Here is an 18,264-nt window from a genome sequence, read left to right as displayed (position 1 = left end):
AACTGGCAATATTTGTTCGTCCGTATGTGAATTTGTGCGAAAAGCATACTACTATCGGTCTTAAAAATTGAGTTAGCGGAAAATTCTTCCTCGCAGTTTTCTATTGAGAGAGCATCAAATCCAAAGCCAAGTTCGTACATAGTTACACAGTTAAAAGGCATGTGTGTGCATGATACCGGGAATACATTATAACTCGGTATAGGCAAAAAGGAAAAGCAAGCCAATAAACTGGCTCTCTCTCTCTCTCAGCGATCTATAAAGCACAAAAAAAACAAAAAAAAAAAAAACGAGCAAACATCGCTTATTGAACTACGTTACTCAAACTAATAGCTTTTCGCTTAAAGAAGCTAACTGATGAGAGCTGCAATTTTTCCCATGAAGAGTTCAGTGCGCAATAATTGCTTTGTGCGTGCTTAGTAACGCATTAACTATTTAAATAGTTTTGCACGAACTATTGAAAGTGTGAGTGCTTAGAAGCATCGAATACAAGCGTGCGCGGGATTATTTGAATTCAAGCGAACCACTTTATGGATAGTTAGTTGCTTTTTTCATCTACCACTCAGGGAATATCTTTTGGACGTGCGGCCTTGGTAGCCTCGGTCAGAAAGGATTATAGGTGGGGAAAAAGTTAAAGAAGGGATTAGTCTTTGAGTATGTTTGACTTCGAGGCAGCTGACAGATTGTTCCGAATGCATTGAAGGGTTAGTTGAATTAGCCGCTAACCCTGACACGCGGGCACCTTTGCGGTGAGGAACGCTGGAAAACGTACACGCGTGCACTGCTGAGAAAACGTAATAGTTCTCTGAAAAGATCTAATTGATCGACAAAGCTCTGTGAAACACTTGCCGTCTGGATACATCTATCCATAAGTACAACAATATAGCTTTTGGTTTGGTAAGATACTGGAATAGTGTGGCATCATATAATCACTTCAATACGACACTTTGTATGCGACATTAGAAAGGTGAAATGGCAAGTGTAACCTTGATTGACTGATAAGGATTTAGATTATTGGGCGGTACGCGCAAAGTAAGACATACTTTAGACGTAAATTTAGAAAAGCCTAAAACATTATCAAGCAGTATTTCAAGACATCACATAATTCACACTCAAGCGATCGTTCACGAGGCTTTTCGTAGACATAAGACAGAGGTAAGGAGATTTGGTCGTGCTTTGAAAATTATTTGCTCTAGCGGCTAAGCATTACAAAATAACCGAACGCCTATTCCTATGGTGAAGGAGTCACGCCTGCCCAATGCTATAGAGCATGAAATTACGGTGTTTTCGTTTTATTAATTTTTTTTCGCCTTTTTCTAGGATAACGGCGATGCGGATAAATAATTCGTTCGCAACCGAATACTATTCTCTTACACGGCGGGCAAAAGAGGAAAATTGCAAAATAAATGAATTTTCTTATCAAACGTTTAACTTAGTCTCCGAATTATACATAAATGACGTTTACGCCCACCATAACTAGATATGATTCAACCTTCCGTTGATTACTTAACTGTAATAGAAGCGTTTCGAAAGCGCTTGTAGATTCAATTTCAACAGCAACAAACCCGTTCAAGTTTCAGTTTTATTTTAATCGAAATTTTCTGCCTTTTTTCAAACGTTGTACAATAACTGGTGGGTTACTGTTAGTGAAGCTTTCAATAATGTGTATTAAAGTAATGGTTAATATAATATATATGTTTATAGTTAATCTCTTTGAAATGAATGTTTTTTTTTTCTCTATCTTTCTCTCACTCACTCTCTCTCACTCTCTCTCTCTCTCTTCCCATTGATTTTTTGTAAAGTTCAACAAATCTACATCTATTTTATAACGTTAGTCGTTAGTACGGTTTAGACATTCATTGTAATGTAATCCCTATTTCAAGTCTATTAAGCATGCATTCACTTTGAGAACTCATTGACTGCGGGTCGGACATAATAGGAGAAAAAAAACAAAATACTTAATATTAGAAAAATCCTTTTAAATGAAGTGTAAGGTAATCACATCTCTAACACTACATTAGATATTGAAATGTGTTTAGATTTAATACGATTTCTATTTTAACTCGATTGCATTCCTTCAGTTGCTCAGTTTACTTTTGTTGTTTTGTTTGAGAAATGTAAAATAAAATGAAATCATAATCACAATAATAATAATAATAATAATAATAATAATAATAATAATAATAGAAATAATAATAAGAAAAAATATTATATAAAAGTTAAGTCATGTAGAAGTGAAAGTAATAATAACAATAATAATCATCAACCTTACATATAGAAATTGCCCGAATATGATTGCATAACCATGTGTATATTTTATGTATGTATGTATGTATTAAGATGTGTAACTACATATAACAGGTAACCATGTATGTACACATATACGATTAAGGGAATCCGGGAACTACACATATGTTTGCACTCTATCTCTCTCTCTCTCTCTCTCTCTCTTTCTCTCTCTGTCTCTATCTTACTCTCTCCTTTCCATTTCCTTTTTTTAGATACTTACAACCATATTAAGAAATTCTAGTTACATTTTCTTGTGGGTGTAAGTGTGTTTATAGATTTCATTTTATTTATTTTATTTTACTTATATTTTTTTTTTTTTTTTTTTTTTTATTCTCCAAATCATTGCCATGTATTTATTTCATCACTTAAGGCAATTTCATTCAATGACAATCATACGTACTTTCAGAGATACATACATACATATATAGTTAGATTTTCAAGTGTGCAGTTATTTTCAGAATATAATCTATTTCTCCTTAGGTATGTGTCTGTAAGTATATGCATGCGTGTGTGTGTGTGTGTGTGTGTGTGTCTGTGTCATTTTTCGTATTTTAGTTTCTTAATTTAACGCTTGAATATTTAGTCTTGGCCTGCAGTAAATTGTGATTTTGTTATATCTCAAAACACAAATGTGTATGGGAGCGTGTGCGTGTGGGCGCGTGTGTGAGAAAAAGTATGAATACAATATTATTTGTATTTCTTTACTTTTTCTCTCTCCCCTTATGTCTCTTATTCTTTACACAAATTTCAAAATAAAATAAATGAAGAATAAATTTATATAAAATTACTTTGCTCGAGGGTCAAATTTCTTTCTTTGTAAAATGGTTTTTCATACCCATTCGCTAAATGAAAACGAATACATTAAATTTGTCATTGTGTTTGCACCATTCGTCATATATGTAGCATTATTGAGTCACGCAAATCCTCAAAGTCTGCTCGTCTTAATATTTATTAAAACTCTTCAAACTTGCTCTCTATTTAATCTCACAGGTCAAACAAGACCACGCAAATGTGTGTATTGTGCTCTGCAACAACGCGCACCACTTCGCATCCACTTGTCTCTCTATCAGTGGCATTTTCCAAGACACTAACCCTAACGCCACGTACTTTATATTCCCCATTCTGTGTCAAAAATCAATTCAGAGAATCGATGTTAAACTTCTTTCTTGATTAGATCACGATCGTTGAGATATTTAAAATTGATTCACTGATCATCTGTCAATCGAAAAAAATTCACAGCCTATACAAACGTATTTGAAGAATGGGTTAAACGCGTAACACAAAAACCACATTTTTTCTTCTTTTTTTTATTTTTATTTTTTTTAAAATAAGATAAGTAAACTTAAGATAGAATACAACTATTCCCGAGGGATATATAACTCAGTAAATCACTGTCAATCTGTTGAGAGGCGGTCTAATATTTGAGACCAATCTTAAATCATTCTTCGATAATTTAAATAGTAGGCAATGGCAAAAAAGGAGGAACGCCTGACACAAAAGCAGAAAAAAACAATTGAAACACGTAGCTCTTTCGTGTAATATTAGAGAATATCCGCCCTGAATATTGGTAAAGGAAACAAGCACAAAACTTATCAAGCTATCCGTCCGCGAATTTAAAAGCCTATCCGTCAATCCTACTTCTCGAAAGGGTAGAATGAATGTTATTGAAAATAGCATCACATCTCGGCTCATTTTTAGGGCCAGTCCCTTTACTTTGCTTTAGCATTTCAATTTTCAATATTTCTCAAGAAAATTCGATAGAAAATATTATTTGCCAATAATAAATGTGGAATGTGGAATGTGGAATGTGGAAAATTTAGAAACGATCTTAATATGCTGAACTAGGACAATGTCTCGTGTATAAAAATTTCCGGAATAAATAAGCCTTTATATGACTGAGAAAGGCTCTAATCTACATAAGTAATTGAAGAGTAAACGGATTTTGCGCATATATGTTAGCTGTACAAAATTTCAACCTTAAGGGTCCATGTTCAAGATCCGCTTCACCTATGTAAGTTTCTTTGTGAAAATTAAGCTCATTTGTGCGACAAAAGGTCCTCTTGTTTCGAAATTAAATGCAAAATAAGTAATTGGCATATATATATATATATATTAATCGCGTCAGTTGAGGGTTAAGGCTTTGTAAAAAAGTCAACTGTATAAAGCTAAAAATCCCAAATTTTTACATATCTTTATTCTTAACTTTGGCTTATCCTAAGCGAAGTAGTGTACAGCAATTAATTGTTGGCTGCACTCGTCTGCAACGTTGCAAACTGTTTGGTTTGTTACATTGCCAGAACAATTAGACAAAGGCGAAGATGCGATATATTCTATGAGCATATTTAAACTGCATATTAATACGTTATGGCCTTTCGATAACTATATGAGGGCTTTCAAGCTTTCCAATTCATTGATTTGCGTTATATAATTTTCGTTAAGAAATTCGAATTGAAAAGGAGCAAATTGTACGCTTCCGGAAGAACTAAGCTGATGATGTGTCAGTATCCAGGCATATATTGAGCTCGAGCTTTACTAGCTCGAGTTTTATATAATATAATATCTAACGTATAAAAAAAGCCGCATATCAGTTATAATGTGTGATAGAAGAAAAAGAAGAAGAAGAAGAAGAAGAAGAAGAAGAAGAAGAAGTAGAAAGAGAAATATAAAAACATAACGTATAGTCCATATAAGTCTCTATATAAACCTGGACAGACAAAGGCTTGTCATCGTCTAATGCAATATCTTCGAAGTTCACTTTTACTAATTAACATACTTCAATATGTTTGCGAAAGTATTAAAATTAGCGAATTCTTCAAATTACTTGCGAATTCTTCTTGCCACTCTACTCTATCGTTTAAAAACTACTACTACTGCCATAATTTTGAAAAATTATATCTCATATAAATAATACAAAAACTTTTTAATATATGAAACTAATATACAAAAGACGAACAAAGCGAAAAAAAAAAACAAAAAAAATATTTCGTTCCGTACCTTTTGTTTTCGGAATACTTATTAACATGTGTATAAAATTTCGAGGAATAAATTTTTTTGCATTGAATTCCAAACTGAAATAAAAAAAGATAAATGTATATACACTGAAATAATTTCCTAGCTAAGAGAATGCTGTATATGGAATGGCAGCAGTAAGCGTAGTTCGCTGTTCGCTATTCGCTAGTCTCAGAGTGTATACTCAGTATCATGATAACTCATAAAATTTCTCTGAAAAACCACCGCGATGCATGCAAAACATATATATAGATACACAGATATATACCTTTGCTTTATCACTAACGTACAGCAAACACGTCCTATCTAAAGCTGTACAATATAAACACAAATATAGTTCACTAAGGTAAAATGCGGCAAATATCTTTTTATTTTTATTCCCTTATCCGTATCTGAAATGGTATAATGGTACGTATGTGTCATTTACAGATCCACACCCCTTCGTATAACGTAACAGGATAAATTCCAAAGAGAATATAAAAGAAAATTTATTGAGTAAAGTGATATGATTACGTTTTTTTCGTTCCATTCGTTCCTGCAAATTACGTAAAAAATTTCTGTTTATTAAAATTTTGTTTTGTCAAACAATATCAAATAATCGAACGCTCACTTTTTTTTAATATCCAATAGGTTGCTTTTCATCTTTTTTTTTATTTTTTTTTTTTTTTTATACAAATGAATTTCTTCGCCTTTTAATTAATTTACGCATTTATTACAAAAGGGTAAAGGAGTAGAATATATGGGTTTACTCAAACTTGTCCTTCGAACATTGAAAATGAGCTTGTGGACGGTTGGGCTATCAGACGCCGTGTCTTACTATCAAAAATGAACATAAAATGCTCCACAGTCGCTATCAGGAGATTTTTTTAATACCCGTAGCAAGTTATTGCATTTATAGCTCTGCCAGGAAGGTGTACATGCAGTACGATTTAATTCACTTTACCGTGGATGCTTGTGTTTTAAAAGCCGAAAGACTTAGACATTTTAATATTCCGGAGCATTATTCTCTTATCTTACCATGCTTTTGATCAGCAGCAGCCATGCTGCATAGCTGATAGGATGCATGTCAAGCGGGCATGTTCTATTTTGGGAATGTTTTGGGAGAGGGTAACGTGTACTTGACCACGGAGAATATGTAGCACTGTCTGTTTCCATTCACTTTCCATTACTCTCCTCAGTTGTTTTTTGCTTTATGATGAATCGTAGGGCGCGTAACACGGTCAGACAGCAGCCCGACAGAGGTAGGTAAAGAGTACCTTCTTGTAGCTTGTACGACCACACACGAATGTGGATTATTGAACGGACGACTGAACCCGGGCATGCTGACTTCTTCATACTTGCGCCTTGCCCCGGTTAAGTCGTCTTCGTAGTTATTCTCTAATTTCCCTCAATCTCAATCTCTGAGAAACTTATCGAGCTTGTTAACTAACACAAGCTGTTTGCTTAAACGTTTCTATTCCTTAACTGACGTTTAGCAAAGTCTAATCGTTTTGAAGAGATTATCCATTTCATAAATAATTTAATTATGAAAATTGTTTTTTTTTTTTTTTTTTTTTTTTTGCATAGCAGTTTTCTCAACTAATTCGGAAATGTGAAACCAATAAAGCTATGGTGTAAAGTATGACTAACTGGCATATTGAATTCAGATTCCGTTTTTTTTTGGCAAAGTGGAGCAGCAGTTATTCCCATTCACAGAGATTATTAGTTTCTCTCTTCAAATATCTTCCAAAATCACTGCAATGCGCATTAAAGGAAAGTTTATTTGATTTAAGACATATGCGGGACACACGCTGGCAAGTTTATATGAACGCCTGTTAATTAATTTAACGTAACTGTTGTCACACTAAAGGTACAGTTCTGATAAATATTCTCAACGCATCACGCGCATATATGTTACGCTTCGTCACGGTTAAGTATTTTCAAATTGACAATCATCAGTCATTGTAAGCATATGCGTACAAGCGAATCAATGCAGACCATGAAAATTAGATTTTAATTTTTGTGTTCAATTTTGAAAATTTCAAGATAGTCCCAGGTGGATATCCGGAAGGATATGACTGAATTAACTAATCGGTTTTCATTGCTCATAGGCAATCGGCCAAGGGTACTTGGGTGAAATCTGAACTTTCTTAGTTGTCGCAATCAATGGAATTTATTTGATTCTGACGTTACTTACAGTTGTCCAGATGTTGTCCCGTTGTTGTTCATATATCACAGCAAAAACAAAGGAAATTAATTCACTTCAATTATTCAATATGAACTCTTTATTTGGAAGAGTTCCTATATGAAATGAAGTACATCGTAGATGATTATACTGCTTATTAACGTAACCTATTTTTCCGCGAATCTTTCTTGACATATTTACGTTAAATTTATATTTTCGTGGACTCTGCAATCTCTTACCGTTTTACAACATTTTGTGAATCTACGAATAATTTAACTCGAAATAAGCTTAGTCTTGGTTAAAACTTTCTTAGCCATGATCAGCTCCAAGCACTTTTCTCAACCCAGCTTTTATATTTAGATTTGTATACAAAGTTGATTTCCAGCCTTGAATGTAGTTAAAGTAGTGCACTTTAATGTTTCACTTCTCTCTATTCTTGCAAAATATGCAAGATTCAATTAAACAAGCATTATGTTAATTCAGGCAATAACATCGTTCTTGATACATTCAGAAATGATTTCATTGCGAAAATGCATCGCAACTTTTCGAGCGATCCAAAGTTTTGCTTCTATAGTGGGATAGTAGTGGGTTTCTTAAGCCTTATATATAAATACGAGTTTTTCTTTTTATACGTAAATAGGCTTAAGACTTTAAGCTTAAGAACATCTTGTGCTCTATTTTTTTCTTTTTATACTTTGACGAGGCTGTCAGTTTATTTCCTGATTATTTCTCTTGTGGTTTTCTCTTCTTTGCTTATGCTTAAGTACCTTTTTTTTTTTTTGCTTTTTCAAGGCATTCGAAGTAGCTACTTATCTTTCAATGGCCAAACACGGTGCGCTGCCTTCTTAATGTCTACTGAAGATGAATCAAGGCGAGAAATTTACATTGAAGGAACAGCACACTAAAATGTTTTGCCTTATTAAGCAATTCTTTTTGGGGTTTTTAACTTAAATGTCCTAGAGTCGGATTAAAGATTTTTCCTTTTTTAAGATGAACATAAGGAACATTTTACATATTTTTCGTAAATGTATAAAACATTTGCTCTAAATAGTGTTTCCGTTAAATTTCAATGTGTTTTAGGAATATTATGACAAAAAAGAAAATTTATGCAAACTACTTAATATATCTAAGAGTACAAAAAATATTTAAATACTCATATTATTTATTTTCGTTATCGTTGTTGTTGCTGTTGCTGTTGTTGTAATATTAAAATTATGAAAACTTTTTTTTTTTTTTTTTTTTAAGCCTAAAAGTAGATTTTCATTTTTCTTTTCATATGAAGGCAAAGAAAGTAGGTTAAATGTTATCCTGAATGAAAAAATTGTTTAAGCCAAGTTATAACCGAATCATGAACATAAAAATGAACTGATCCAACAAGCCTTCGGGCAAAAAAAAAACAACAAAAAAAACTATCAGACATAAGTTACATTAGTTTTTATTAAAAGTGTGCACAAAAATATAAATAAATATGTATGTAAATAAATAAAAAGAAAAATCCAATCAATAATAGTTTTAGTAGTTATTGCAAGTAAAATGATTTTGTAAATATCTTCGGTTTTAATACAAACAAAGTTATGCTTTAAATATCTTACTTAAATAATCATCCGAAAAGTATGCTTTAAAAATTGTCATGCTTAACTTAAACTTTTCTCCTAAGGTTGTTTGTCTGTTATGAAACTCTAATTAAAATAACAGCAACTATCAATAACAACATTATAAGGATCTATTTAATATAAGCATTCATTCTTATATATATATATATATATATATATATATATAAATAATTTGTAAGTTTCATTTTATGCTGATAATGAAGAGAAAAGATGTCTGTGAAATTAAAAAAGTAAAGAAATAAAAAATAACAACAGCAAGTAAAATTATTATAGTTCGGCAATGCTGACCTTTAGCCATCCTACACCAATGCGTCAAATACAAAATTGCATACTAAAAATTATACGTTGCTTCAACGCAAAGTCGCAATTTTCATTAGAGGCCTTATAAGGTCGTGGCTGGAAAAAATAAGTTTACGTAGCCCAAATTTTTATATCGAATTACTAATTACTTTATGCACCGATTTTCATTATAAAGTATTACAAATTACACCCTTTTGCCATATGAAGGCTGATATTTCATAGGAAGGATTTTATGGAAAGGAATTTAACAAATTGATTCACCCAATTCAAACTTTTCAGATCAATTTAGTTAGCCGAAATACTATTACTTAGTTAGATTTGAGTGTTGGGAGATTTCGGACAACTGGAATTTTCACATGAATTTTCACATAATGACTTTTTGAAAATACGGCAACACCTAGAGAGTGAATGTGACACAAAAATATTTGGTGTAATTATAAACAAGAGAGAAATTAAGTTCGAGGCGAACTTTTTAATATATATTTTGTCTGTGCTCCACTAAATAAAGAGGATTGTATTGTAGTCTTGATGACTTGTAAGATTTGTTTTCCGAAATAAATTTCCAACGAAAAGTTGCAAATATTACATAAACTTATCCTAGCTGTATAAGCATGAATTTAGAAATGCAATAAAATGAACGTTTGAATTTTGCTATCCTGACGGCTCACGTGTACACTTATGCTATTTAATATATAACACATAAGTATTGTGCCGATCGATTGCACTTTTGCTTGTCGATTGAGAAAAGAAATGCTTTTTACTTAACTTAAAAGTTTGATTTAAAAAACAAATTGTTTTTTTTTTTTTTTTTTTTTTTTTTAATTATTATAAGTTTTTCTTTTATCCACTTTGGGATGGTTTAGTTTCATCTTCAAGCTTGAATAAGTGAATATATATTAGAACAGTAGGCTTTTCAAGTTTCAATTATTTACCCGATTCCAACTATACGTATTGTAAAAAGGTGGACAGACAGACGACTAGACTAAAGCAGTTACTCGGATGGTCGTGCTTTGCAACATTTCTAATGTACGCCTCCAGGGCGTTTTAAACCAGTTGAGAAAGTCTGTATACTTCCATTTTGGGACGGTGTGTCAGGCAAAAAAAAAGAAAAAGAAAACAGAAAAAAAAGAAAAGAGAAAAGAGAAAATAAGAAAACAGCAAAATCTCCCCTTCATAACAAACCAAACAGTTGAATTGCAACCGCTTGCTTGCTCACTCGCTTGTTTGTTTGTGCGAACGCAGACAAACCTAAGAATTGGCGCGCAATTACAATACCGGAAATCCGCCATTAAAAATGAGCATCACAACAAAAGTCAATGAACGCTTATGTAAACATTACAAAAAATTTGCAAAAAATTTTTTTCAGACACTGTAGCATCAAAGCGTATACACAACGCTAAAGTCAACTAGGCGAAGGGGGGAAAATTTGATGCATAGCAGAGAGGAAAGTCAGTACAAAATAAAGAACAGTTAAGACACAAACTCCCGCTCGTTTACTAACCAGGATGCATTAGATGGTCGAGATGGTGGGATGGGATGGGATGGGCGGAATGGGGTGTGTGTGCGTGGGGGGGGGGGGGGGGTATATGAAAACGCAAGGTCCAATTCAGCAAACAGTGCATAACAACGCAATAAGTGCATAACAATTGTTTCATAGAAAAAAAAAAAAAAAGGAAAAAAATTGAAAGAAACGAGGAAGTTAGGTTGCTGTCCTTTCGTCTTTCGTTCGCCATCGCAATAAAGAAAAAATATTATTTTTAAAATAATAGTTTCAAATGTACATGTACACATACATGCACACTGACAGCATAATAGAAAAAAGAGGCGAAAAGTGTAATAATAATAACAATAAAAAGATAATAATAGCAGTATAAAGTCAACATAAATTATGGTAAAATTATATACAAAATAAGATCGTGAGTCGTAAAGAGAGCGCTTGGAATGGATAAATTGTGCAGGCAATCACCCTAAACAAATACAAGAAAACTTATTCATTTAGTCGTGCAGTTGTCAAACGCTTTAATCTTCACTCTGCTAATTGATTGAATTTGAATGAATTGCAAGATTATTCTCTTCTTCCACCCTAACCTTTTTATCCCTGGAATCAAATGGTCCGGATATTCTGGATTTGTCATCCATATATATGACCTTAAGATGTACAAGTTTCCGATCAGAATAAGATATGTATTCAAGGGATTTATATTCCTGTCATGATCGAGAAAATCGAGAGAATTGCGAAGCTGCCGAATCTGGGATCTTTTGTAAATACCTTTGCCAAAACCCTTCAAAATTTTAATATAAACATAGTGTCCACTCCGTAATCGCTATGTTTGTTATTAAGAAAAGTTTTCCGATCTATTGCTGCTTTGCGTACAACGCATTAAATCTTAGTCGAGGGATTTTCTTTTCTTGTTTTAAATTATTTGCTTATATAATTTGTGCTACAAAGTTTGCATATATCAGTAATAAACCCTTACAATTTATATATATATATATATATATATATATCACATTGATTAACTTTTCTCGTTTATTTATGTTCAATGGGAAATGCCATAGTAAAAAGTGTTTTGCTTATAATCTCTAATTTAAATGACTTTGTTTGTAAACCTTGAACTCTATCGTCATCATTTTAATTATCATTATAATGCTTATCCAAAAATGCAATTGCCTTGTCTCTCTTTCTATATATAAATAAATAAATAAATGAATAAATAAATATATGTATATATATTATACTACACTATATATATATATATATATATATATATATATATATGTATGTATATATGGCAGTGTAGCTCGATTACATGTGATCTCTTCCCATTGCAATGGAATATATTTTTCGATGATTTATTAACAAATCCTTTTCTGGTCTGTGTGTCTGTCTGTCTGTCTGTCAGTTTATTTGTTTGCCAATGAATGGCTGTATGAAAATACATAAATGCCATCCATGTTTGATATGATGTGACTACAAAAGCTTATATATTTATATATACATATAGTCGCATTTGCATACATACTTATATACAAGATATCAAAACATTAATCAACAGCATAACAGTAAAATGCATTCATTTATTTAGTCAGTCAGTCATTCGTTCATTCATTCAATTCAATCATTCATGGAGGCAATGACACATAAAGGTTTCGTTGGTTTTTGGTTTTTTCCACATTTGCTTTTTTCTCGTTTTCTCAGACATGCTATCGCGCAACGCATACACAAAAGCATTGTAAATGACAATAAATATGAATGACAGAAAAGCAGACTCTTTTGACTGTCTTTATGACGAACTAGTTGGCTAACTGACTTCCCGACTTCCTGACTTCCTGACTGACTGACTGACTGACTGACTGACTGACTGACTGACTGACTGACTGACTGACGGAATAACTGACGGCGCTGAGAGTGGTTAAATGGTTGACTAAACGGCTCTGTATGAGTTTGCAACAAAGTCGTGCATAAATATGTCAAAGTTCAGGCAGTTTAATGCACCTATTATACCAATACATGCTGCTTTAAAAAAAAAAAAAATGCAAAAGAGATATCACTTACACCTACAAACCTACATAAGCTCACACATGTACAATAAATTCATAACGATTGAAAAAGGAAAAACCATAAAGGATTTATGATCTGCTGACAAATGCGTTCATACCTACAAATGTATTATTAAAAAACATTTTCCTCGCTGATTACAACAAATATCAATGAATGTTTTTGTCTTTTACTATTTGCTTCTAAATAATTTTTCAATTAAACTTTTTCTCATTTCTAGGCTCGCTGCATGTATTAGCTTTGGAGCATTATTTGCCATCGCATGACGAAAATGGTGAATTTCATATTCCGTATCCACCCTCCAGTGAGATTTATGTGTTCAATCGCTATGGACAACATGTAGCGACCAAGGACTTGACTTCAGGCAAAACAAGGTATAGTTTTCTGTATTCGAAGAACACTTCATTTGGTCGCCTATCCACCGTTACCGATGCCTCAGGTAATAAGATACAATTCCTGCGTGATTATAGCAACGTTGTTAGCTCAATAGAGAATACTCAAGATCATAAGTCAGATATACAAATCAATGGCATCGGCATTATGACGAAATTAAGTGAGAAGGGCCGCCAGGAAATCGAACTAGACTATGATAGTAATACTGGTTTACTTAACTCGCGATCATCGGGTGGCGAGACGTATATTTACCAATATGATGAATTTGGTCGTGTTACGGGTCTCATTCTCCCAAGCGGTGAAATTGTGCGTATTACATCCCAATTGGCCGATAATAAAGGCTTAACGGTATATGTGCACGCTTCAGTTGAATCATTATTCTCTCGCGAAAAGGGTGATATTAATGAGCTGTTGGTTTTGGGTGGTGTTCGTTCGACGTTCTTAAAGAAGGGTCGAGAAAACGCCAACGCCGAAATTAAACCCAATAATACCTTAATTATACACAGCTCGAATGGTGTAGTGGTAGAATCGTCCGCTGTGGCACGTCACCCTTTATTAGAGGCTGCTTTACCCGTCGAAGCTGAAATGTTAGCCATGTGGTCTCATCAAAGTGTAGTAATGGGCGAAGGCCAGATTAACAACATGTATTCAGTCTACAATCTTATTGGTGACGTCCGTAATCCTCAACAAACGCTCAATCGCGAAATATGGGTTAATCAGTCGCGAGTCATTGGTGTGGAGTACGATCAATTCACGAATCGTGAGACTTTTTATGATATGAATCGTACTCCCATTTTAATCGTAGCCTACGATCAATCAGGCCTGCCAAAGTCATTCTATCCAACCAACGGCTATCCCGTTAATTTGACTTATGATCGATTTAATCGTATCGAAGGCTGGGCCTGGGGTCCCGCTGATCTAAAATATTCGTACGACCGCCATGGTCTCCTATCTGAAATAACTTCTCAGCAAGACGGTATTATTTCTTTTGTGTACAACGACTGGAATCTCGTATCAGAAATTGGTTTAGCCAGTCAACGTAAATTCATTTTGCAATACGATGATTCGGGTGGCTTAAGGCATGTTATTTTACCGTCCGGCACTAAGCATTCTTTTAGCATGCAAACTTCAATCGGTTTTATACGCAATACTTATACCCCTCCTGGTAGCTCTAGAGCATATTTACAACATTATAGTCATTCAGGAGCTCTACTGCAGACAATATTTCCTGGAGATGGTGCTCGCATATTATATCGTTACAATGCGGCAGGTCAATTAACTGAGATTGTTCATGGTGACGGAAAAAGTGAGTTTATATACAACGAGTCCACAGGTATGCCTAGCACAGTATCCCATATAGAACGTGAATTGGAGTACAGATGGGATTTTGAATATGCCGGTGGCTTACTAACTGAAGAACGGATTGATTTTGTAGCCAAAACGGGCTTAAGTAATGCAAAGTTCACTTATGAACACGACACAGACTTTCGCGTTATTTCTATCCAAGGCCGGATTGGCGGTCAAAATTTGCCCGCGCAGAACTTTGCTTATAACATGCGCACCGGCCAGCCCAGCATGATTGGTCAATTCAAAATAATGCATCCGTTGCTTAATCAAACCCAAGTTTATGATGGCACCGCCAGTTTTACGCGTACTGTAGATGGCCGTTTCATGACCCAGAAAATTACTTTAGCCATACACCGCTTGGAAGTATTTCGTATGGAGTATAGCTTCGGTATACATGGGCGTATAACGCAAACCCGCACTTATACTCGCAATATGGCTGTGAACACTTATACAAATGTTAAGAATTACACTTGGGACTGTGACGGACAACTAATCGGGGTAGAAGCTCAGGAACCATGGGGTTTCCGTTATGATGACAATGGAAATTTGCTGTCGCTGACTTACCGCGGCAACACTATACCTATGGAATACAATAACCAAGATCGGATAGTAAAGTTTGGCGAAGGACAATATAAATATGATGCTCGCGGCTTGGTGGCCCAAAATGCCCGCGAAGAAAGATTCCATTATAATACACAAGGTCTACTTGTTAGAGCTACCAAAAGAGGACGTTTCGATGTACGCTACTATTACGATCATTTGAAACGTTTGGTTACCCGAAAAGATAACTTTGGCAACGTTACTCAATTCTTTTACAACAATCAGCAACGGCCTTATGAAGTTTCGCAAATTTATTCGCCAAGAGATGGCAAATTGATGTCCTTAACTTATGATGACGTCGGTCATTTGATTTACGCTCAGGTGTATAGGCATAAATATTACGTAGCCACAGATCAAAGCGGAACGCCTATAATGATCTTCAATCAATACGGCGAAGGTATTCGAGAGATAATGAGATCACCGTTTGGTCATATTGTATATGACTCAAATCCTTACCTTTATTTGCCAATTGACTTCTGCGGTGGCATATTAGATCAGGTAACAACATTGGTGCATATGGGCGATGGCCGAGTATATGATCCGCTAATAGGGCAATGGATGAGTCCCAATTGGGAAAATGTCTTAGAACGCATTATAACACCGACCAAAATGCATTTGTATCGTTTCAACGGCAACGATCCGATTAATGTGGGCCATGATCGTAACTATCCGTCTACATTTAAAAAATGGATGTCCACTATAGGTTTTAAAATGGAAAACCTATTGCCACAATTAACCCGTAAACTATGGGAGCAACCTTCGCTATGGGGCAGAGCACCACATAATCCAATCGCTTTGGATTTGAAGAAACCCAGATATAATGTGCCTACCATGGCAGTAGAAAGCGGTTTTCTGGCACATTTGAACATTAGACGAATGTCTAACTTTGAAGATTTATCAGCCCCACCGCAGTCGGCCCTGAAGTACGATGTCATGAATCCCAATCCTAAAACAATAGGATCTGATACAGAGCCGCCATTTGGCAAAGGTATTGTTGTATCGCGGACCTCAGACGGCCAAGCCATAGTCTCTAGTGTACCGGCAGCTAACGCCATCTATCGCGATGTATACACCTCGGTATTTAATAGATCCAAGTTGTTACCTTTCACGTTTGTGGTACATAATGCACAACAAGACTCATTCTTTTTCGTAAAGGAGGAATTGTGGCGAGCCAGTGAAGATCGGCAGCAATTGAAGAGACTACAAGGCCAAGTAAATACAACCTTTCACGAGATTACCCGAGAGAATGGTAGTGGTACCAATTATTTGGATGTCAAGATACATGGTCTTCATGCTATTATCAATTTACGTTACGGCACCACTGTAGAAAAAGAGAAGCAACGTTTAATGCATCATGCCAAACTGACAGCTGTACGCAAAGCCTGGCATCGCGAGAAGGAAGCTTTAAGGAATGGCCTTAATTCCGAAATTGAATGGAATCAACAAGAGATAGACGAAATTTTAAAACAAAGTTATGCAAATAATTATGAAGGCGAGTATATACACGATGTAGCAATGTATCCAGAATTAGCCGAAGATCCGTATAATATAAAATTTGTAAAAAAGAAAGGAGCATCGGGTGGAGCCGCGGGTATTATTACGACACGTAAACGCCGCAGAAGAAGCACAAATCGCTTAGAGATCTTGACAACGTCTAATGACGTTAGCCGAAAGAAAAGTGAGGCAAACAAGGAACAAAAATACAACACTGATAACAATAATAATAAAAACACTGCCACGGCCAGCAGTAGTAACAGCAGCAGTGATTGTTTAAAGCATTTTAATAAGTGTTAGCTTAGTTAATTTTTAATCAAAAAACAAAAGTAAGAAACAAAAAAAAAAAAAAATAACAAAAATTAATTAAAGAAAAACAGAAATAAAAAAAAGCTAAAAAACTTCAGTTTGTCATAAAAAACGAAAAAAAAAAAAAAAAAAAAAAAAACAAATTTAATGAATTGCAAAAATTATGAAAGTTAAGTTTGCAGAAATACACAAACACACACCTAGTACTATAGCATTCTTATAAGTTTTTCCTTAAATAAGAAAGAAAAAACACAAAATATTCTCAATTATATATAAAAAAAAAAAAAATAGTTTTGACTATTTTATAAGTGTACAGTAGTGAATAATAAAAAAAAAAAAAAAAAGATTAGTTTTATATAAAAAGAACCTAAATTTGCAAAAAAAAAGTCGTATTATATATATATATATATATACTATATATATATACAACACCCAAAACAAGAATTAACAACAAAACTAAAAAATTCAAAACAAAATATTTAAACATAAGTAACTGTCAAGTCGTGTTAAGAGAAAAGAATTGTTTGATTTTTTAAAGTAGATTTTTTTTAAAAATTAATTTTGAAAAATTGTTTATATATGGTACTCGAGCTTTTTGAGACTGGCGTAGATTTTAAAACACATACCCATACACTCGCAAATACATACACCCACACATATACACACATCTATATATATATATATATATATATATATATATATATAGGAGAGAAAACGAGAAAGAGAAAGAAAGAGAGAGAGAGAGAGAGAGAGAGAGAGAGAGAGAGAGAGAGAAAGAGCGGGCGGATTGACACACACAAGAGAACAACTTAACTATAAATGTAGAAGCTTGGTATATAGGAGACCTAGAATAACAAAAATTTAATTAAAATAAATGTATAAAGCAAATCAGTAATAAGTCAGCATTATACTGCATTAAAAGAATAATGCATTTATCCTCAGATTAGATGAATGTTCTTAGAAAGTCAAACAAATAAATATACATACATACATACATACATACATACATACATACATACATACATACATACAAACATACGAAGACATACATACATACATAGCAATTTTTTGGCCTTAAAAAATAGGCAAACAGCGTAAGAGCTCTAGGCATTCGAATTAAAAGACGCTTAATGCAAGAAGCTGGCGGGAGTAATGGTTTTAATTTAATTAATGGTTTTGTTTTTTTTTTT

General features: G+C 33.9%; 1 protein-coding gene across 4 annotated transcripts in view; it reads left to right on the top strand.

Annotated features, from left to right (window-relative positions):
* LOC119644242 (teneurin-a) overlaps positions 1–17,102 on the top strand; it is a 444,303-nt gene extending 427,201 nt beyond the window's left edge. For all 4 annotated transcript variants that reach the window (XM_038043783.1, XM_038043776.1, XM_038043796.1 and 1 more), the window contains one exon: positions 13,152–17,102. In XM_038043783.1, coding sequence (XP_037899711.1) covers positions 13,152–17,065 — 3,914 coding nt within the window. In that variant the 3' untranslated portion in view covers positions 17,066–17,102. The remainder of the gene's footprint in view (positions 1–13,151) is intronic.
* The last annotated feature ends 1,162 nt before the right edge of the window (positions 17,103–18,264 follow it).

The sequence above is a fragment of the Glossina fuscipes genome, unplaced genomic scaffold (genome assembly GCF_014805625.2).
Source record: "Glossina fuscipes isolate IAEA_lab_2018 unplaced genomic scaffold, Yale_Gfus_2 0, whole genome shotgun sequence".
NCBI classification, from domain to species: Eukaryota; Metazoa; Arthropoda; class Insecta; order Diptera; family Glossinidae; genus Glossina; species Glossina fuscipes.
The sequence above is the reverse complement of the archived record's forward strand: the minus strand, read 5'-3'. Positions and strand labels throughout refer to the sequence as shown.